The 23,546-nt window shown below is 42.5% G+C and overlaps 1 protein-coding gene across 3 annotated transcripts in view; it reads right to left on the bottom strand.

Moving 5' to 3' along the window:
• pi4kab (phosphatidylinositol 4-kinase, catalytic, alpha b) overlaps positions 1–23,546 on the bottom strand; it is a 347,746-nt gene that overhangs the window by 61,636 nt on the left and 262,564 nt on the right. For 2 of the 3 annotated variants that reach the window (XM_072240889.1, XM_072240888.1), the window contains exons 37-40: positions 20,931–21,089; positions 20,428–20,507; positions 14,351–14,544; positions 9,737–9,827 (exon numbers count right to left, since the gene is read on the bottom strand). In XM_072240889.1, coding sequence (XP_072096990.1) covers positions 9,737–9,827; positions 14,351–14,544; positions 20,428–20,507; positions 20,931–21,089 — 524 coding nt within the window. Of the gene's footprint in view, positions 1–9,736; positions 9,828–14,350; positions 14,545–20,427; positions 20,508–20,930; positions 21,161–23,546 lie in introns of those variants that run through there. The other variant, XM_072240890.1, reaches the window with a different exon arrangement.

Below are 23,546 nucleotides of genomic sequence, written 5' to 3'. Positions count from 1 at the left end.
ATAAACAACCCACATTATCATTTATATTTTCTTTACCTTACCTCGAACCATATTGTTGTTACACATTTGCAACCTGTTCACTCTATTCTTTCCTCTTGGCCTTGTAAATTATCTAATATTCTTTTTGAGAATTTGCTTTTCCCTCCACTTCAACCGCTGTATTCCAGATCACAAATGCTTGCTTGGCCTAGCTTCTGTTTCTTTTCCCATCACCTTAACTTTGTGTTCTCCACTTACCATTAGAAACTATCAGACCATGAGACACAGGAACACAATTAGGCCATTCCATCACGGCTGACTTATTATTCCTCTCAACTTCATTGTCCTGCCTTCTCATAACCTTTGGCATCCTTACTAATCAAGAACCTAGGAACCTCGACTTTAAATATACTGGGTCTTTAATGACAGGCTAATGATGAACTTTTAAAGCAGTGTTAAATTCTGTCTGGTTATGTAAAGCTTAAAAACAAATTAGTCCAACCCTTCCAAAAACAGATACCGTCAGGAAGGAGGTACAGGATCCTGAATGTCCACATTCAGTGATTCAGGAACAGCTTCTTCCCCTCTGCCATCTGATTTCTGAATGGACATTGAACCCAGGATCACTACCTCACTGGTTTTTGCACTACTTATTTAACAATATACTTAATTTACATTTCTTATTATGTATTGCAATGTACTGCTACTGCATAACAACAAATTTGACGACATATGCTGGTGATATTAAACCTGATCCTAATTTGCATAATCCCGTTGAAAGATTTAATTGTAAATGATGCATACAGGAAAAACCATGTTGATTTAAAACCATGTTCATGTATGTTTTCTTCATATCATTAGTCTCCAAGTACCCTGAAACTCAATCCTTAATAATAAGTCTCCAGCACTTTCCCAACCACTGAGGTCAGGCTAACTGGCCTATAATTTCCTTTCTTTTGCCTTCCTCCTTTGCAATCTTCCAGTCTTCTAGGACTATGCCAGAATCAAGTGATTCTTGAAAGATCATGACCAATGCATCCGTTATCTCTTCAGCAACCTCTCTCAGGACTCTGGTCCAGGCGACCTATCCACCTAAGCTCCTTTAGAGTTTGTCTAGCACTTTTTCCTTTGTAATAGCAATGGCACTCACTCCTGCTCCCTGACATTCATGAACCTCTGGCACACTTCCACCGTGAAGACAGATGCAAAGCGCCCATTAAGTTCATCAGCCATTTCTTTGTCCCCCATTACTACCTCACCAGCATAATTTTCCAGTGGCCCAACAATATCAGCTCTTACCTCCCTTTTACTCATTATATAACTGCAAAAACTTTTAGTATCTTGCTTTATATTATTGGTTAGTTTGCCCTCATATTTCATCTTTTCCCATCTTGTAGATTTTTAGTTGCCTTTTGTTGGATTTAAAAAATTTCCCAATCATCCAACTTTCCATTCTCTTTTGCTACCTTTTATGCCCTTTCCTTGGCTTTTATGCAGTCCTTAATTTCCTTGTCAGCCACGGTTGCCTACACCTGCCATTTGAGAACAACTTCTACTATGGGACATATCTATACTCCGTCTTGTGAACTGTTCCTAGAAACTTCTGCTATCTCTGCTCTACTGTCATCCCCACCAGTACTCACCTGGGCAAGCTCCCCTCTCATGCCTCTGTAATTTCCTTTATTCCATTGTGTTACTGATACATGTGACTTATGCTTCTCCCTTTCCAACTGCAGTATGAATTCAATCATATAATCACTGCTTCCTAAGGGTTCCTTTACATTAAGCTCCCCAATAAGGTCTGAGTTATTACACAACACCCAATCTAAGGCAGCCTTTCCCCGAGTAGGCTCAAGCACAAGCTACTTTAAAAAGCCATCTCGTAGGCATTCAACAGATTCCCTCTCTTGCGATTCCAACACCAACCTGATTTTCCCAATCCCCTTGCATATTGAAGTTCCCCATTACAATTGTGACGTTACCCTTATTACATGCCTTTTCCATCTTCCTTTGCAATCTCAACTCCATATCTTGGCTACTATTTGGAGAGCCTATATGTGATTCTCATAATGATTTTTTTACTCTTGCAGTTTCTTATCTCCACCCACAAAAATTCGACATTCTCTGACCCTATGTTACCTCCTTCTAAAGATATAATTCCATCTCTTACCAACAGCGCCAAACCACCGCCTATGCTTTCCTGCCTGTCCTTTCTGTACAAAATAAATTCCCAACTATGGCCATCTTTCAGCCACGACGTCATACTGAACAGTCTTTAATTGTGCCATGAGTTCGTCCACCTTATTCCAAAGGCTACGTGCAATTAAATATAGCACCCTCAGTCCTGCATTCTTCGCCTTAATGAATTTTGCCTCTGTGGTACAACTTAACTCTTTGCTCTGTCTGCATTTGTACCCAATCATTGTACCCATTCCTTGTGTTCATGTTACACTCATCACCTACGAGTTCATCCTCTGCTCTATCATACTGGTTCCCATCCCCGCGCCATATCCACGTAGGTGTACTATGTACTCTATAGTGGGGAGGGCTTTACCCGTGATGGACTGGGTTGTATCTACTACATTTTGTAGGATTACTCCTGTTCAGTCTCTCCACTCTCACTTTAAAGCTAAGTCCTCTAGTTCTTAACTCACCACCCCTGAGAAAACAATTGAATGCATTCACCCTGTCTGTGCCCCTCATAATTTTATACATCTGTATAAGATCACCCTTTACTTTCCTATGCTCCACTGAACGAAATCCTAGGAGGCTCAACCTCTCTAATTCAGCTGCTCAACTCCAAGGCAAAATCCTTGTAAATCTTCTTGCACTCCTTCCTGCTGAATGACGTCTCCCCAGTAGCAGGGTGACCAAAGCCAAACATAACGCACTCCCATCAGAGAAAAGGCTAGCACAACATCCACACCAGGGCCATCATCATCATCTTCATTATGTGTTGTGTGGGCAATCATGATTGTTCTTGGCAAATTTTTCTACATAAGTAGTTTGCCATTGCCTTCTTATAGGCAATGTCTTTACAAGATGGGTGACCCCAGCCATTATCAATACTTTTTAGGGATTGTCTGCCTGGTGTCAAAGGTCGCATAACCAAGACGTGTGATATGCACCAGCTGCTCGTACAACCATCCACCACCTGCTCCCATGGCTTCACGTGACCCTGCATCCGGGGGTAAGCAGGTGCAACACCTTGCCCAAGGGTGATCTGCAGGACAGCAGAGGGGAGGAGTGGCTTACACCTCCTTTGGTAAAGGTTATCCCTCCAGGACCACTAGACTTGAAAACAGTTACTTCTCCTAAGCTATCAAGCTAATCATTAACCCACCTGACCACCTCCCACCACCACTACATACACAACACTGAGCGTCACCTTATGAACAATCAGTCGATGTAATAACAGTTACTTGTACATTCTGGGTTTTTTTGTTTTTACTGTACTCTTTATGCTTACTGTGTTCTTTTTATGCTGCATCGGATCCAGAGTAATAGTCGTTTCATTATTCTTTACAATCCTGTACTGAAAAATGACAAAAAACTAAAACAAAAAACTTGAATCTTGAACATAGTCTCCCCGTATGTGGGATCACCAATGTTTTGTACAACTCTACCAAGACCCTTATAATAGTGTTGATGAGCAGAGAGATCTTGGGATCCAAGTTCATAGCTTCCTGAAAGTGGCTGCAAAGGTTGGTAGAGTGGTTAAGAAAGCATATGGCATGCTTGCCTCTATTAGTTGAGGCATTGAGTTCAAAGTCAGGAAGTTATATTGCAGCTTTATAAAACTCTGGTTAGGCCGCATCTCGAGTATTGCATTCGGTTCTGATCGTTCCATTACAGGAAGGATATCGAGGCTTCAGAGAGGATGCAGAAGAGGTTTGCCAGGATGCTGCCTGAATTAGTGGGCATCTGGTATAACAAGAGGTTGGACAAACTTGAGTTGTTTTCTCTAAAGCAGTGGAGGCTGAGGTGGGGTCTGATAGAGATTTAGGTAAGATTATCAGAGGTATAGACAGGGTAGACAGATAGTATCTTTTTCCCAGGATTAAAATATCTAATACTAGAGGGCACGCATTGAAGATGAGAGGGGTTAAGTTTAAAGGAGATCGGAGAGGTAAATTTTCTCTGCTCAAAGAGTGGCAGGTGCCTGCAATGTGCTATCTGGGGTGGTGGTAAAGAGACACAGTAAGGACTTTTAAGAGACGTTTAGAAAAACCCATGGAAGTGCAGGAAATGGAAGGATATGGTCACTGTGTGGACAGAATGGATTAGTTCAGTTGGCCATTTGATTACTAATTTAATTGGTCCGGCATATTATGGTTTGAAGAGCTGTTCCTGTGCTGCCCTCTTCTATGTCCTAAGCCATCTGCTGACTTTTTTTCTAAAGCAGGGGTTCCCAACCTTTCTTATGCCATGGACCAAAACCATTGGGCTTTGCTACTGTTTGCATGGTGGGTGCTGGGGGTGGGGTGGGGTGGGGTGGGGTGGGGTGGGGTTCCGATGCTTTCTGCAGGAACCAGCGGGGGGAGGGTTGATGCTTGGCTGCTGCTTGTGAATGGGAGAGGGAGGGACAGGCTTTGGGGTTCTAACATTTTCTGCCATTCATCCTTTGGGGCCTATGCTTTGTGGATGGCTTTGAAGAGTAAGGATTTCAGGTTGTATACTGTATACATTCTCTGATATTCAATGGAACCATTGAACCATTAAGCAAGAGGTCTGTGATCCCCAAATTGGGAACCCCGTTCTAATGCTTGTTTGCTCAAATTGTATTTCTCTGTCAACTGCCTAATCAACTGTTTACCACATATTTTGTGTGTTTGTACTCTACACTTCTAAGCCAGAGATTCCTCTGCCTGTGTATCCTGCCACCGTCAACGTTCTGAGCATGTATACCCCAAAGGGATTTCTGGATCCCTTGACAATTAGAAGATTTATGAACCTAATAAAGCTTTTGATTCTGATGTATGTAGTAAAGGACCTGGCCATAACAGATGCCTTGCAGGCAAAGTCTGCATCTATTTTTACAAAATAATGAGACAGGGAAGGGAGGCCCACACCCATATCTGCTGCACACACGCAGACTGAAGATTTTTTAAAAAGCAGAAGTAGTAATTAAGTCCAATGAAGATTTGATTATAAAATACTGAAGGTTTAAAGGTGGCAGTGAAATTGGAAAAATAGAGGAAGGTGGAGAAACAGAGGAAGGTAGCTGAGTGTGAAAGAGAGGGATTGTGCAATAAACACCCTCAGCCAAAGACACTAGAAGCTTTGTAGTGTTGAAGGAAGTGGATTCACTGACAGTGTGATTTGTCACAGAGCTTTATGTAAAAAGAATAAGTGGTCTCTACTATAAAGAAGAATTTATGAGGTGAATCATGAGGTCAGTCTTTTTCTCTTGGGGACATTGATAGGGAAGGTTGCAGGGGTTCCCAGCCTGAGGTCCATAGACCCCTTGTTAATGGTAAAGGTCCATGGCATAACAAAAAAGTTGGGAACCCCTGGTTCAGAGGGATATGGGCCAAATGTAGTCAAATGGAACTCACTCAGGTAGGATGCTTCTTTGGGCAGTATGGTAATGTACTGATAGCACAACACTTTACTGTACCAGCGACCTGGGTTCGATTCCTGCCGCTGCCCGTAAAGAGTTTGCATGCTCTCCTGTGATCGTGTGGGTTTCCTCCCACAGTCCAAAGATATACCGTTTGGTAGGTTAATTGGTCATTGTAAATTTTCCCATGACTAGGTTGGGTTAAATTGGGTGTTACTGGACAGCGCAGTTTGAAGGACCTGAAGGGCCTACTCCGTGTTGTATCTCAATAAATAAATTGATAAAAACTGAGGCCAAAGGCCCTGTTTCTGTGCTGAATAACCCTAACAATTAGCATCAGAGTTGAGGAAAAGAAGTCAGATATGAGGCTAAGTATATGACTAAATCAATGCTTTAATTAGGGTGCATTAGTTGGGTCAATAAGTTTCTGTAAGTTTATTTATCCCAATAGTTTCTGTGAATCCTTCAGTATATTGGCTGGGCCATATAATATGAGAACTGCTTTAATATGCGACTAAAATTGGTCCAGATGGTTCCTTTACACTGGCTTGGGAAGAAGAATAGAGCATCAAAGATAATGAAAGGAGGGGAACTGAATTAGCCATGATCAAATGGCAGAGCAGACTTGACGGGCCAAATGGCCTAATTCTGCTCCTACATTCGGTGGTCACTTTATTCGGTACACTTGTACACCTGCTCATTAATGCAAGTGTCTAATCGTCCAGTCATGTGGCAGCAACACAGTGCAGACGTGGTCAAGAAATTCAGATGTTGTTCAGAGCCAACATTAGAATGGGGAACAAATGTGGTCTAAGTTGACTGTGGAATGATTGTTGGTGTCAGATAGGGTGGTTTGAGTATCTCAGAAACTGCTGATCTTCTGGGATTTGTACACACAACAGTCTCTAGAGCTTACAGAGAATGGTACAAAAACACATCAAACATCCAGTGAGTGGCAGTTATGTGGATGAAAACGCCTTGTTAATGAGAGAGGTCAGAGGAGAATGGCCAGACTGGTTCAAGCTGACAGGAAGGTAATAGTAACTCAAATAACCATGCATTATAACAGTGGTGCACAGAACAGCATCTATGAAAGCATAAAACGTGAAGTGGACGGGCTAGAGCAGCAGAAGACCACAAACATACACTCAGCGGCCAATTTATATGTACAGGAGGTAGCTAATAAAGTGCCCACTGAATGTATACTAATTACTTCCATATCCCTGAATGTACTGAACATTCAAGTACCTGTCCTGATGCCTCTTAAATGTTCTTTCTTTCTGCTCATGCCTCCACCACCTTACCTGGTAGCTCTTTCCAGATAGCATCTACTGTGTGAAAAATTTACCCCTCAAATCCCCTTTAGCCCTCTCTCCATCTCCCCTTAAACTTCACCATTTACTGCGTGCTCACTGATTTCACAGAACCAGCCCCTTGGTCACCATATCCATGTTAACCTCATTTGACTGTCCCATTCGTCCACATTAGGACTGTATTTTTCCAAGTGTTGCCGATTCAAGTGCCTGTCTAAATGCCTCTATATTAGAATTAGAATCAGGTTTAATATCACTGGCACATGTTGTGATTTTTTTTTCCTTTTTGGCAGCAGTACAGTGCAATACTTAGTAATAAAACTATAAATTACAATAAAAAGTATTTATAAAAAATTAAATAAGCAGTGCCAAAAGAGAGGAAAAAATACTGAGGAAGTGTTCATTGTGCATTCAGAAATCTATTGTGGAAGGGAAGGAGCTATTTCTGAAACACTGAGTGTGCCTTCATACCTCCTCCTCGATGGTAGTAATGAGACGAGAGCATGTTGTGAGTGATGGGAGCCCTTAACTAGGCATCACCCTTTGAAGATGTCCTGGATGCTGGGGAGGCTAGTGCCAGTGATGGAAGTGGCTGAGTTTACAACATTCTGATCCCGTGCAGTGCCCACCCCCAATATCAGACAGTGATGCAGCCAGTTAGAATGCTCTCCACAGAACATCTGTAGAAATTTGCGAGTGTCTTTGGTGACATGCAACTCTTCCCAAACTCCTAATGAAATATAGCTGCTGTCGTGCCTTCCTTGTAACTGCATCAATAGGTTGGGCCCAGGATAGATCCACAGAGACGTTGGCACTCAGGAACTTGAAACTGCTCATCCTTTCCACTGCTGATCCCTTGATGTGGGCTGGTGAGTATTCCCTTGACTTACCTTTTCTGTAAGTATCAATCACCCTCTATATAACAAAAATCTATCCTTAAAACATAGGAGCAGAATTAGGCCATTCAGCCCGTAAGTCTGCTCCACCATGGCTGATTTATTATCCCTCTCAACCCCATTCTCCTGCTATCTCCCTGTAACCTTTGACATCCCGACTAATTAAGAACCTAAAAACCTCCACTTTAAATATACCCGATGACTTGGGCTCCGTAGCCGTCTGTCTATCCCTCCAATTTCCTTTCGAACTTCTTCCTCCTCTCACCTCTCTGAGAGGTAATGTTACAGCTATATTGGACCCTGGTCAGACCCCACTTGGAGTACTGTACTCAGTCCTGGTCGCCTCATTATAGGAAGGACGTGGAAACCATAGAAAGGGTGTAGAGGAGATTTACAAGGATGTTGCCTGGATTGGGGAGCATGCTTTATGAGAATAGGTTGAGTGAACTCGGCCTTTTCTCCCTGGAGTGACGGAGGATGAGAAGTAACCTGATAGAGGTGTACAAGATAATGAGAGGCATTGATTGTGTGGATAGTCAGAGGCTTTTTCCCAGGGCTAAAATGGCTAGCACAAGAGGGCATAGTTCTTTCTTTTCAAATCTTTTTATTGTTGTATTATACAAAAGAAATAACACGAGTACATCGAAATAACAACACTTACAATGTCTCAAAGAAAAAAAACATTATCTTAAGGATTGGAAAAAAATTTTGTGATAATAAAAAAAACCCTACTAAGCAGAAAAAGCAGGGGAAAAACTCATTAGGTGTACAACGCGTCATAAGAGGGGCATAGTTTTAAGGTGTTTGGAAGGAGGTACAGAGGAGATGTCAGGGGTAGTAAGTTTCTTATGCAAAGAGTGGTGAGTGCGTGGAATGGACTGCCAGCGGCGGTGGTGGAGGCGGATATGATAGGGTCTTTTAAGAGACTCCTGGATGGCTACATGGAGCTTAGAAAAATAGAGGGCTATGGGTAAAGCCTCGGTAGTTCTAAGGTAGGGACATGTTCAGCACAGCTTTGTGGGCCGAAGGGCCTGTATTGTGCTGTAGGTTTTCTATGTTCCTAAACCTCTGTCCTCTTGTTTTAGGTATCCCTATCATGGGAAAAGAGACTTTGACCACCTACTGTAGTTTTGGCTCTCAGAATTACATGGAATTTTCTCAGGTTGCCCCTCAGCCTCCTTTGGTCCAGGGAATGTAAGCTCAGCTGATCCAATCTCTCCCCATAGCTGAAAGTCCTCCAGTCCAGTCACCAACCCAGTGAATCGCCCATGCAACCACACTCTCTATACAGTGTGGTGACCAGTTCAAAAGTCAGGAGGTTACGTTGCAACTTTATAAAACTCTGCTTAGGCTACGTCTGGAGTATTACACACAGCTCTGCTCGCCCTACTATATGAAGGTTCTTGTGGCTTTGGAGAAGGTGCAAAAGAGGCTTACCAGGATGCTGTCTGGCTTAGAGAGCACGTGTTATCAACTTGGATAAATTTGGGTTGTTTTCTCTGGAGCATCAGAGGTTGAAGGGAGATTGGATAGAGGTTTATAAGATTATGAGAGGCATAAATAGAGTGGACAGGGACTATCCGTTTCCTTGTGTTAAAATGTCCAATACCAGAGGGCATGCATTGAAGGTGAGGGAGTGTAGGCTCAAAGGGGATGTGAGGGGTAAGATTTTTATTCAGAGAGTGGTGGATGTCTGGAATGTGCTGCCTGGTATGGTGGTAGAGGCAAATACGTTAGAGGCTTTTAAGAGATGTTTGGAAAGGCAAATGGATGAGAAAGATGGAGGGATATGGACATGGTGTAGGTAGGAGGGATTAGTGTTTGGGTGCTTTTGGTTTGCTTTTTAGCTGGTTCAGCATAACATTGTGGGCCGAAAGGCCTGTTTCTGTGCTGTACTGTTCTATGTTCTATGTACAGCACTTCAAAAATCCTTGCACAAGAGCCAACTGATCACCTTTAATGGTGTACACTATCTGTGTTCTTACCCGTATAGCTTCTGGGACATCACTGACAGCTCCAGGATCCAGTCTCACTAACCGGGTTACTTCTGCTCCTATGGCCTCAGTGTTTTTAAACCTATCAGATGTAAAACATTGGATAAATGCCAGGAAAATCACCAATAAAAGCTTGCATAATAAAAGGATAAATACTGTAGGTGCAATATATCCCCGTTTCAAATAGGCAGAATCCATGGCGGTGGTAACCACAGGTGGAATAGACAGGAGGACAGTCATCTTGATACTCCAGCTGCAGTTCAACCCCAAATTCAATTGATTCTTTTCTGTATTACACTTAAAAAATAGCTTGAAGCACCACAATATCTCACTGACAGCCCAGTCATATTACATTCCTTACTGATAAAGTATTTGTAACAGTGTTAACTCTTACTGAAGAAAACATCTTTGACAGACACACATTTGTTTGATCATTCTCCTTTGCCCTCAGGACAGAGAAATTAATCTTCTACTTACCTGCATTGGAAAACATTGGCTTTCTTTAACGACATTGTGATAGGAATGTATAATTCTCCCCATTTCACATTTTTCATTATTGAAGCCAATTATAAAACAGGTACTTCTCCTACCTGAACCTACCCCTCCAAGAAGACATATACAATTGAGTAAGATAAAAAGACGATAATTTTGATGTCGTAAACAAATGAAAGGCTACATAGGATCGTGTATGAGTCTGACTGAAAAACTCTGCCAAAGCAAAATGGCTGCCCTCTCCTCTGAAGTGGTCCAACTGAATTTCAGAATTCAAGTTGGCAGCGATATCAGATCCTGTGCCCTCTGGTCCTGGACTCACCCACAATAGGAAACATCCTCTCCACATCCATTCTATCTAGGCCTTTCAATATACAATAGGTTTCAATGAGATTCCCCCTCATCCTTATACACTCCAGTGAGTACAGACCCAGAGCCATCAAGTGCTCTGCATACATCAACCCTTTCATTCCCGGATTCATGCTCATGAATCTCCTCTGAACCCTCTCCAATGTTTGCCAGTGGGTCTAACATGTTAGGAGATTTGGTATGTTATCAAAGATTCGTGCAAATGCCTACGGATGTACAGTGGAGAGCTTATCACTGGTAGCAAGACAACTTTGTATGGAGGCTTCACTGCACAGGATGGTAAGAGGCTGCAAAGGGCTTTAAGTTCAACCAACTCCATCAAAGAAACAACCCATCCCACTACTGAGGACATCTTCAAGAGGCAGCACCTCGAGGGCGGCATCTTCACTATGGACCCTCACCATCTGGCAGATGCCCTCTTCTCATTACTGCCATCAGGGAGGAGGAACAGGAGCCCAAATACCTACATTCTATAACTAAGGTACAGCTTCCTTCTCTGCACCATCAGATTTCTGAATAGTCCATGAACACTACCTCACTATTCTTTATTTGAATCCACTACTTATTTTTGCAATTTATGGGCCTTGCTACAGCAGATTTCACAACATATGTCACTGTTAAGGAATCTGATCCTGAAAGCAATGTCAGTCCCCCATAGTATTTCACTCAAGTTACTGTCTCACATGTCAGCCTTGACAGAGGCCACTGGCAACAACTTGATTGCAAGTGGTAGGACGGGGAACATCATATCTGAGTTCACTGTTGCCTCACCCCACATCAGCACAAATCTTGACAGTAAAAGGCAGTTTATTGTCACGCAAGTTCGGGAGCAATACCCAAATTCTTCTCTTGTTAATGCTGATGTTAATGCAGCATAATTACTGAAGAAAGAGCAGTGAACTCAGCCCTCGTTGTGGAGAGACTAGAATAGTCCCCATTGGGTCAAGTTACCCATTCACTGAAGGAGAAGGTGATGTAGAACACTAGCATTATACAGATCTTTCAGCCCGCAATGTTGTGCCAGCTTTTTAACCTACTCCAAGATTAATCTAATGCTTCCTTTCCACATAGCCGTCCATTTACTTTCATCCATGTCTCTTAAATGCGCCTAATGTATGTAACTCTACCATCATCCTGGTAGTGTATTTCACACACCCATTATTCTGTGTAAAAATAACTACCTCTGATATCCCTTTATACTTTCCTCCAGTGGTGGTTCTTCATTGTGTTTAATAATGACAGGAAACCTGTGCGGGAGAGTTTTTAAAGTGGAAAGGATAATGCTCCGGGGCAGTTCCACTCTCTCGACCGCAGAAATCCAGGTCCATTGGTACGAACAACTGTCACAAACTGGGGTCTTCCTTGGTTGCAGTGGATGACCATGACGTCTTCTGTGTCTTGTCAAGCCCTTCATCCTCCACAGCGTTCCAGTGCCACCTTCCTAGCCATTGGATGTCTCTGTAGATCTCATCCGCTCAGTTTGCTAGAGCTGACTTTGCAGGCTGGGACAGGCATGTCCCTATCTCATTGGGACATGAGGCCCAGCAGCTACCCTCACCAGGTTTAGCTCGCCTGTCAAAGTGGTGTACCAGGGTGTGGCTGCTGCTGATGCTTTCTTCCAATCACCTCAAAATTATGCTCTTTCGTATTAGCCATTTCTACGTTTGAAAAAAGTCACTGGCTGTTCGCTCTATCTATGCTTCTTATCATCTTGTACAACTCTATTAAGCTACCTCTCATATCCTCCTTTACTCCAAAGAAAAAGCCATAGCTTAGTCAACCTCTCTTCATAAGACATGCTCTCTAATCCTGGTAAAACTCCTCTACATGCTCTGTAAACACTCCACATCCTTTCTATAATGAGGTGACTAGAACTGAACACAATACTCCAAGGGTGAAGTAACCAGTGTTTTAGAGAGCTGCAATAACATAACTTCACTGTTTGAGCACTGCAGTCACGCAAAAGCAAAGTCTTATGATGGAAGTACGTGGAAAATAATTTCAAAGACAAAAGTATAATTTGCACTGACTGACTCAAAACTATGATGTAGAGTCATGGAATCCTGCAGTCAGAAACAGACCCTTCAGCCAGTCATGTTTATACTGCCTGCTTCATCCTAGGCACCAGCCTCCCCAGCATCGAGGACACCTTCAAAATGCAATGCCTCAAAAGGTGGCATCCATCATTAAAGACCCCAGCCATTATCAATGCTCTTCAGAGTTTGCCTGCCTGGTGTCAGTGGTCGCATAACCAGGGCTTGTGATATGCACCGGCTGCTCATACGACCATCTGCTCCCAGGGCTTCACGTGGCCCCGATCAGGGTCTAAGCAGGTGCCACAACTTGCCCAAAGGTGACCTGCAGTCAAGCACAGGGAAGGAGCACCTTATACCTCCTTTGGTACAGATGTATCTTCACCCCATCACCCAACATACCTATGTAAATATTTTAATGCTTGCTCTGTTCCTTCCAAATAAATGTACAGTGCTGTGCAGAAGCCTTAGGCACATGTAAAAAAAATTCTGTAAAGCGAAATGAAAAGTTTCTAAATATCAAAAGACTTACTACAAAGAGCAGCAAACAGTTAAAAATGAATCAAATCAATATTTGGTGTGACCACCGTTTGCCTTTAAAACTGCATCAATTCTCTTCGGTAAAACTGTCGTGCAGTTTTATAAGGAAATCGCCTGGTAGGCTGTTCCAAGCATCTTGGAGAGCTTGCTGCAGTTCTACTGCAGATTTTGGCTGTCTTGCTTACTTCTGTCTCTCCAGTCTCAATGATGTTGAGATCAGGTCTCTGTGGTGCCTATACTATCTGAAACCATATAAAAATGGGCTACACAGTACAGGCGACCTGGGTTTAATTCCTGCTGCTGCCTGTAAAGTGTTTATACGTTCTCCCCTTTACCGTTTGGGTTTCATCTGGGTGCTCTGGTTTCCTCCCACAGTCCAATGACGTACCAGTTGGGTAGGTTAATTGGTCATTGTCAATTGTCCTGTGATTAGGCCAGGGATAAATCAGGGGATGAGTGGCAGTGCGGCATGATGGGGCAGAAGTGCCTGCTCCATGCTGCACCCAATAAATAATAAAAAGCTAGGGTGCCTAAGACCTTTGCACAATACTGTAGTTTTGTAATTCTAAGAAGATAATTGGTGTGGGTGTCTTTCAGTCTCATGGAGTCGGATCCCAGAAACTATTGTTTTAATGAAGCTGTCACATCAACCAGTTACAATATACGGGAGGACGGATCTCAAGAGTTGTTTCTGTATACATATTTTGATAAAGGTCCAAAGGTTCATTTAATACCAGAGAATGGATACAGTATACAACCTGAAATCCGTACTCTTCACAGACATCATCAAAACAAGAGACCCCGTAGAATGAATGATAGAACATCAAAGCCCCAAACTCCCTATCCCCCCTCCCCTCACACAAGCAGCACCAAAAGCATTGCCCCACCTTTCCGCGCACCATGGCAGCACCGACCTCCCCCCCACCACCATCAACCAAAGCCCCAAAGAGTCATCAAAACTACGGTCTATAAATGTACTTTGAATCTTTGTAACCAGTTGATGTGGTATACAGTGATAGGTAAAAAGGTTTAGATCCAGTAGCAATACTGGTTCCAGTTCCCCATCAATGGGAAGTGATATTGCAAAGCTTTGATCACTCAATACTTCCATGTACATTTAAGAAATAAAACTAATGCAAATCTCTTTAATACTTAACTCTGGCACAATTACCTGGTAGGTAGCTGTATGGCCAAGTATGGCGAGATGCTCCAGGCCAGATTGACATTATCCTTCCATTGCTTTTCATTAAGGCTGATGTACTTGGATCGCCAATTCGCTATGCTGGCTTCTCCAGCTTGGTCCATTGCCAGCTCAGGGGCTGAGAGGGGATTGTACCATGTGGAGAGACGCTCTATTTCGCTCGCCTAAGTATTGAGACAGAGAGCTATCATTTTTGAATATTTACAGTCAGTTCCGTTTCCAAAATTTCATTCAGCGTTGAGGCTGGCAGCTAGAGGACAGAGTCTGCTGCTGATAGCAACATCAATCATAATTTTTTTCAAATGAATCTCAACAACTGGAATTCAACTACTTGAGACCACAAGCAGGCTGCAATTGATAAAATATTGTAATTAGGTGTCTGATAATAAGACATGGGAGTAGAACTAGGCCACTCAGCCCATCAAGTCTGCTTCGCTATTCCATCATGGCTGATTTATTATCCCTCTCAATCCCATTTTCCTGCCTTCTCCCTTTATCCTTTGACACCCTGATTAATGAAGAACCTATCAACCTCCGCTTTAAAATACCCAATGTCTTGGCCTCCACAGCCTCTCTGTGGCAATGAATTCCACAGATTCATCAACCTCTTGGTGAAGAAAAGCCATCTCGTCTCTTTTCTAAAGGGATGTCTTTGTATTCTGAAAGTGTGCCCTCTGGTCCTTGACTCCCCCACTATAGGAAATACCCCCTCCACATCCACTCTATATTTGATACCCCCCTCATTCTTTTAAACTACAGCAAGGACCAGAGCCATCAAATGCCAATTACTTCCTACAATTTAAACTCCAATGTAAATATAACATTTATGAGATCACAGTCTATTAAGTGGTGATGCAGTAGAAATACAATCATCACAGCACAGGAGGCCTTTCGGCCCTTGTGGGTCAGACTGCGTCCCTGTACAGCAATCTATCCAGTCCTATACCTTGGTTTCCCTACAAACCCGCTAAGTAATTTCCCTAACTTTGTAATCCATTCTGTTTGCAAAGTCAAATTTTTTGTCACTTTTAGTGATGGCAAGTTCCAGAAAATTCTTTACATCAGATTGGAGAAGCGACGTGGAAGACTGTAACATCAGAACAACGAGTTGCTGGTCTTCACTCTTGTTATAGGAGTGACCTCTCTTTCTGTCACTGGTGAGAAAAAGCCTGTCTGAGATACTGAAGTGCTGGGTTATGGACTGCAGTTGTTGATGGGCTTTCGATCAAGGTCTCTTTGGGGGCATTTACCGTTGTTTTCATGGTGGGGGGTGGTAGAAGTGGGGGGAGGGTCGATGTTTCTGCTGCTGTTTGTGCATGGGGGGGGACTTTAGGGTTCTGATGTCACTATCATTAATTTTCTTGGGGTTCTCGTTTTGTGCATGTCTCTCTGAAGAGTACGAATTTCAGGTTGTATAGTGTTTACATTCTCTGATACTAAATTGAACCAGATTGGTCTTATTAATGACGAGGAAATGGCATAACTGAGATGTACCATGAACTGCCAACAACGTCTGGCTCTTCGATGACCACAGGCCATGAAAACCCAACCACAATGCCGCTGCTAGATGTTTAACTAAAACCAGGATGAAGGAACATATCACTCCTGTCCCAGACAGTCGGCATTGGCTTCCTCTATCTTTCAGAACTGATTTTAAAGTTCTCTTACTTGTTTTTAAAGCTTTTAATGGTTTGGACTGGATTATTTTCGGTTTATAATCTTGTTTGACCTTTCAGGTCTTCTTCCTCCAGTCTCTTAAATTTGAACAATCTCCCTCAAAAGATAATTGGCAGGTCATCTTTTTTGAACTATGCTCCTAAACTATGGAGAAGAACACCATTCTCTGAGAGAGCATCTTTGGAACTTGTACATCCACTTACGATTGCATCCAAGATTCACAATCATCCCGTCAGCGCAACACTCCCTCGGTACTTGCACTGTAGTGTTAGCCAAGCCTGCAACTTTAACTTGAATTTGAACCCACAAGCAGTTCAATTAAACAGGAAGTGAATCTACAGTGCGCCATGGTAAACAGAAGGTTACAAATATACTTCTGTGTGGAATGATTTTAATCTTCTGTTCACCCACCAGAATTAAATTAATAACTAAAACAGGCATCATTAACTGTATGTGACCCATGGTTCATTAATGCTGTATGTACTATTTCAGTTATTTATCAATGTATTAAGCAATTGGCATTAATTAATTTATTTAAAGATTCAGTGCGGAACAGACCTTTCCAGCCCAAAGAGCCATGCCGCCCAGCAACCATAAGACATTAGTGTATAATTAGGCCACTTGGCCCATTGAGTCTGCTCCGCCATTTCATTACTGCTGATCCATTTCCCTCTCAACCCCAATCTCCTCTCTTCTCCTCATATCCCTTCATGCCTTGACTTACCAAAATTCTATGAAGCTTTGCTTTAAATACGCTTAATGATTTGGCCTCTACAGTCAATTATGGCAATGAATTCTACAGATTCACCATCATCTGGCTAAAGAAATTCCTCATTTCCATTTTAAATAGACCTCCTCTATTCTAAGGTTGTGCTCGCTGGTCCTAGACTCCACCACCACAGGAAATGTCTTCTTCATATTCTCTCTATCTAGGCCATTCAATATTTGATAGGCTTCTTTGAGTTCTCCCCCTCTTCAGTTTTTAAAATTCCACTGAGTACAAGCCCAGAGTCATCAAATGCTCCTCATATGACAAGCATTTCAATCCTTTTCAATCAAGCATTTGTGAACCTCCTTTAAGCCCCCTCCAATGTCAGCACATCTTTTCTTACACAAAACTGCTCTCAATACTCCAAGTGAGTCCTCCCCAGTGCTTTATAAAGTTTCAACATTACAGCTTTGCTTTAATATTCTAGTTCTCTTGAAATGAATGCTAACACCACATTTAACTTCCTCACCACAAATTCAACCAGCAAATTAACCTTCAGGGAATCCTGCACGATGACTCCCAAGTCCCTTTGCACCTCAGAGTTTTAAATTTTCTCCCCATTTAGAAAGTAGGCTATGCTTTTATTTCTTCTATCAAAATGCATGACCATACACTTCCCAACACTCTTATTACATTTGTTACTTCTTTACCTATTCCTCTAATCTGTCAAAGTCCTTCTGTAGCCTCTCTACTTCCTCAAAACTATCTGCCCCCGCACCTATCTTTGTATCGACCACAAACTTGGCCACAAGGCCATTAATTCCGCCATCCAAATCATTGACAAATAACGTAAAAAGAAGCGGTCCCAACACAGATCCCAGTGGTGACCACTCGTCACAGGCAGCCAATTAGAAAAGGATCCCTTTATTCCCAATCTTTGCGTCCTGCCAGTCAGCCACTCCTCTTTCCATGCTAGTGTCTTCCCTGTAATACCACGGGCTCCACCTACCTATTTAAACCTAGCCTAATCACAGGACAACTTAAAATTAACTGGTAGGCCGTGGACTGTGGGAGGAAACCTGAACACCAAGAGGAAACCCACACAGTCACTGGGAGAATGTACAAACTCTTTACAGATGTCACCGGAATTGAACTCTGAAGCCACAAGCTGTCAGAACGTTGCGCTAACTGCTACACTACTGAGGCATAATCACTTCTCTCACTGCCTCATTTTTCATTTACATTATCTCTAAGTGAAACAGGAAAGAAAAACAAAGGAAGCACTGCCAGGAGACAGAAATACACAATGGAATGTTAGGGGTATGAATGGCTATGGTCCTGGTGCAGGTTGATGGGAGTAGGCAGTTTAAATGGTTCAGCAAGAACTAGATGGGCCAAAGGGTCTGTTTCTGCAGTATATTTTTCAATGACTCTAACATTGACAGAGAAAAGCTAGTTGTAGAAAATTACTTTAAGTTGCCTCCTAGGACAAGAGGAAACAGGTTGGAAGATTTAGGATTGCTCAGAGAGTAGAGACCAACCAACATATTAAGCAGATTCCTGAAGAGAGTAGCAAATATAAAAATTCAATGGTTTGAATAAGCTAAAGAGGGCATTTTAGAATTATTCTGTATGAGTGAACTAAAATTAGCCAATAGCCTTACTGTGGAAGAAAATTTCAAATATAGGGTTAAAAGAGCTTGATGTTCCTAAAGTTTTGTGACCTTCTGGACATCCTGTGTTTTCCCAATTAACTTACAAGTCTACATAACTAAGATCATTGTGCTGGCCACACCTACTCCTGAGAGCAATAACACAACTGCACAAACAAGATAAGAGCAAACGGATGAGCCACAAATCATGAGGAAAAACATGATGAAGTATCAACTCTTTGGCTGGTTTTGCACACTTGTCTGCTATAAGATATAAACACAAGCTGATTTCTTTGTAACTCACAGTTCCATACATGTAGACTCTCTATGATATCATGCTAAAATAAAAAAGTTGCCACTTGAAATCAGGTATTGAGCTTTATTTAAAAAACTCTCTGACACTTATTTATCCATAATTAGCTTAACGCAGACAACTGGAGGGTAAAAAATTTAGACAATGCAATTACAAAAATGCATCATTGACTGAAATTGAAAACTAGGCTTAGGGCTTGTGCCATACGTATCGGTGCTGTATGGAAATTCAGCCATTAAGGGTCACGGCATAACTACTCTCTTAGAAATTTACATAGATTCAACAAACTTCTATGGATGGACAGTGGAAAGTATCCTAACTGGTTGCATCATGACCTGCTATAGAAACACCAAAGCCCAGGATAGAAAAGGCTACCGAAATTAGTGGATACAGACAGTCCATCATGGGCAAAGCCCTCTCCACCACTGAACACATTTAGATGAAGTGCTGTCATAAGAAAGATGCATCTTCAATATAATGAAAGACCCTCACCATCCAGGCCATACTCTTTTCTCACAACTCTCAGGCAGGTGGTCCCACATTACCAGGTTCAGGAACAGCCACCAGGCTCCTGAAATGGCGTGGATTACTTCAGTAACCACTACTCTGAACTGATTCTACACCCTAGACACACTTGCAAGGACTCTTTACAACTCGTGTTTTCAGTATTACAGACTTCTAAAAAATTTGGACAAATTGTCTCCTTTTGCACATTGGCTTTTATCAGTCCTTGTTCAATTATATTTTTTCATAAAATTCAATTTCAGTTATTTCTTTTTCCCTGTAAATGTCTGCAAGAAAAGGAATCTCAAGTTAGTATATGGTAAAATTATGCTCCCTTGCATTATCCATTTCCCAGGAGAAAGGCAAGTTCTTTACGCAGAGAGTGGTGGGTGTGTTCCCCACCCCCGCCCCGCCAGGGGTGGTGGTGGAGGCAAAGCTCAGAGTACATTTATTATCAAAGTATATACAGTGTACTATATACAATCTTGAGATTCTTCTCCTTATGGGCAGCCACAAAACAAAGAAACCCAAAAGAACCTATTAAAAAAAAACTGTCAAACACCCAAAGTGCAGAGAGAAATAAAAGCAAATCATGCAAACAATAAAAGTAAGTAAACAGACACATTAGAGTCATTTAATAAACTCTTAAGATTGGCACATGGATGACAGAAAAATGGAGGGCTATGTAGGAGGGAACCTCCAAGAGGTACACAACTTTGCCATTGGGTTTGGAGGCTTGTGTGCCCCAATGACCCGGAGAGCTATGCTGGCTGGAGTCAGGGCTTTACTGCATGCTTTGACTCTTGATAGGGTCACCCATGCAAACAAGTCATAAGGTAGAGGCCAGACTAAACGTGTTCCATCGGTCCTCCAGGTTCGGGGATTCAGCTCAGGGCTAACAACCCTACTGGTCAAACAAAGCTGTTATGGAAACAGCAATGAACCATCCTTCTACATCTCAATAGCTCAGGACACACAGAGATAGAGGACCTTCATTGCTGCTCAAAACACCAGCAGGCAGTAAGTAATGTAGGAGGAAAGTGCTAGATCTTAGAGTAGGTTAAAAGGTCAGCACAGCATCGTGGGCCAAAGGGACTGTAACATTCCACGTTCCATGTAAATTTACCTTGAACTTAAGGAAATGGAATGAGTACAGTATAGTTTCTGCACATTACTTTGCTTAACCACTCACCAACAAAGACAAGAGAAGTGTGCGTCGTTTCATGTAGTATTTATGTAGCTGAGTACCTCGGTTGGTCTTCTTTGACATGCCTGGTCAGGAAATAATGGAAAATTTTAATATTAGGTTACGCAAAGGAACCGAAGAATATTTTGCACTAGACTTCCTGGAGCATATCCTACATCGAATACATTATATTTAAGATGTTGTATAACCTTATGTCGATATTAAATTTATTTTAAAAATAAGACAATTCCAGTCACCTTTGCAATAAAAGCAAATATTAAATCAAACAAAGAAATATATTTAATTGGTCTGTATACATGCAGGAGAGTGCAAGGGGTAATCACATCTGTTACATGATTAGAATTCAAAATGGACAGCTTTAGGATAATTACACTGCAGGCGTTAAGCAACATGACACACCACACAAGCCCAAATCATGCTTCGCAAGAAAGCCAAGTGAAATGCAATTTGAATAGATAGCTCAGAAGGGTTTCCGATGTAGACATCACCTGATTTTTTGGAGATGGTTGACATTCCGCTGGACAGTGGGTAGGTATTGATCCAGCCTTGCGCAGACTGCTGCCGTGTTCCAACGGCAACGTCAAGATTATTCCGCGAATCAGCCACAATTATAACAGACAGGCTATTCACAGAGGGATCCTGGTTGTCTGAAGAATATTTTCCATGTGTAAAGTTTATGGACAGTACTTTTCTTTGCACCACTGTAAAACCTCAATATCTATTTTTGTCCAAACCAAATTACAGACAAGAGAACACAAGCAAAGTTTTACGATTATGGCATTTGAGTACCAGCTGTTAAACAGCAATTTGAGCCCGTGACTTTGCTATAGTTGTAGAATTACATATACAGCAAAGTAAAAGATTAAACATGAGAAATTCTGCAGATACTGGAAATCCAAAGCAACACAAACGAAATACTGGAGGAACTCAGCAGGTCAGGCAGCATCTGTGGAAATGAAGAAACAGTCAATGTTTCAGGCCAAGACCCTTCATTGGGACTGGAAAGGAAGGGGGAAGACACCAGAATAAAAAGATAGGGAGAGGGGAAGGAGGACAAGCTAGAAGATGATAGGTGAACCCAGATGGGTGGGAAAGATCAAGGACTGGAGAGGAAGGAATCCAACAAGAGAGGAGAGTGGACCATAGCAGAAATGGAAAGAAGAGGGGACCCAGGTGGAGGTGATAGGCAGTTGTGAAGAGGTAAGAGGCCAGAGTAGAGAATAGAAGAAGACGGGAGGGTGGGGAGGGAACATTCTTTTACTGGAAGGAGCTCAATATTCATGCCATCAGGTTAGAGGCTACCTAAACAGAATACAAGGTGTTGTGCCTCATTGTGGCACAAGAAGACGCCAGAAAGGGGAATAGGAATGAGAATTGAAATGTTTGGTCTCCGGGAAGTTCTGCTTTTGGTATATGGAGTGGAAGTGCTCAACAAAGCAGGCCTCCAATTCACGACGGGTCTCACTAATGTTGAGGAGGCTGCATCGGGAGCACCAGACACAATAGACAACCCCTGCAGACTTGCAGGTGAAGTTTCGCCTCACCTGGAAGGACTGTTTAGGGCCATGAATGGAAATGAGGGAGGAGGTGAATGGGCAGGCGTAGTACTTCGGCCATGCAGGGATACGTGCCAGGAGGAAGATTAGTGATCCTTTTTACAGCTACTATCTATAGATTTGCTAAGTATGCCCACAGAAAAAGAATTGCAGGGTTGTATGTGGTGACATGTATGTAAATTTTACTTTGAACTTTGAACTAGTGGTGAGGATAAATGGACACAAAGGGAGCAATCCCTGTGGAAAGTGGTGGTGGGGGGAAGATAAATATATGTATGGAGGTAAGATCCCCTTGGAGATAGAGGAAGTTGTGCAGGATGACATGTTAGATGCAGAGGCTCATGGAGTAGCAGGAATATCACTGTTAAGGCAGCAGGAAGATGGGGTAAGCATGGATGTTCAGGAAATGGAGGAGATGCGGGTGACAGCAGCATTAATGGTGGAGGAAAGGGAACTGTTCATTGAAGGAGGAGGATACCTGATGTCCTAGAAAGGAAAGCTGTGTCTTGGGAACAGATGCGCAGGAGGCAAAGGACTGAGAAAAGGGAATAACATTTCTACAGGAGGCAGGATGAGTAGTCAAGATAATCGTAGGAAATGGCAGGTTTATAAAAGATGTCGGTTGACAGTTTGTTTTCAGAGGTGGAGACAGACAGATCAAGAAAAGGGAAGGAAGTGTCAAAAATAGACCAAATGAATTTAAGGGCAAGGTGGAAATTGGAGGTGAAGCTGATGAAATTGAAGAGCTCAGCATGGGTGCATGAAGCAGAGCAGACTTGCACAGATTAACTTATTTTTCTTTTGGAAAACATTGGGATTTGTTGGGATTTGTTGGGAATATATCCTGAGGCGCTGCACTAACGTAGACCTACATAGCAGAAACATTGCACTGACTAATATGGGCATTACACGCATACTATCTTGAACAAACACAAGAGATTCTATAGATGCTGGAAATCCAGAGTAACAGTACAATATACTGGAGGAACTCAGCAGGTCAGGCTGTATCTATAGAAAGGAATAAGCAATCGATGAGACCCTTGAGACTCTTCACCGAGACTGGAAAGGAAGGGTGAAGAAGCCAGAATAAGGTGGTGGGGGGAAGAAAAGGAGTACCAACTGGTAGGTGATAGGTGAGCCCAGGTGAGAGGGATGGTGGGTAGGTGGAAGGAGAATGCAGTAAGGAACATGAGTGCAGGTGAGGGGGAAGTGGGTAGGTGTAAGGGGAATGTAGTAAGGAACTGGCAGGTGAATTGCGGAAGAGGCAAATGGCAGAGGAAGGAGGAATCTAATAAGAGACAAAAGTGGACCATGGGAAGGAGGAGGGGAGCCAGAGACAGGTGATGGGCAGGTGAGGAGATCAGAAGGAGTAACCAGAATGAGGAAAGCAGGGAGGGGAGAGAGATTACTAGAAGTTAGAGAAATCATTATTTCTCTAACACTGGTAAAATATATATATAAAAACTTATTCCAGGGTTTGTAGAGTGATAAATTGTAGCATGGTTACAATTTGATAGGTGAAGCCAGGTGAGGGGAAAGGTAGGTGGG

This window comes from Mobula birostris, chromosome 22, assembly GCF_030028105.1.
Source record: "Mobula birostris isolate sMobBir1 chromosome 22, sMobBir1.hap1, whole genome shotgun sequence".
NCBI lineage: Eukaryota > Metazoa > Chordata > Chondrichthyes > Myliobatiformes > Myliobatidae > Mobula > Mobula birostris.
This window is presented reverse-complemented; position numbering and strand designations above follow the sequence as displayed.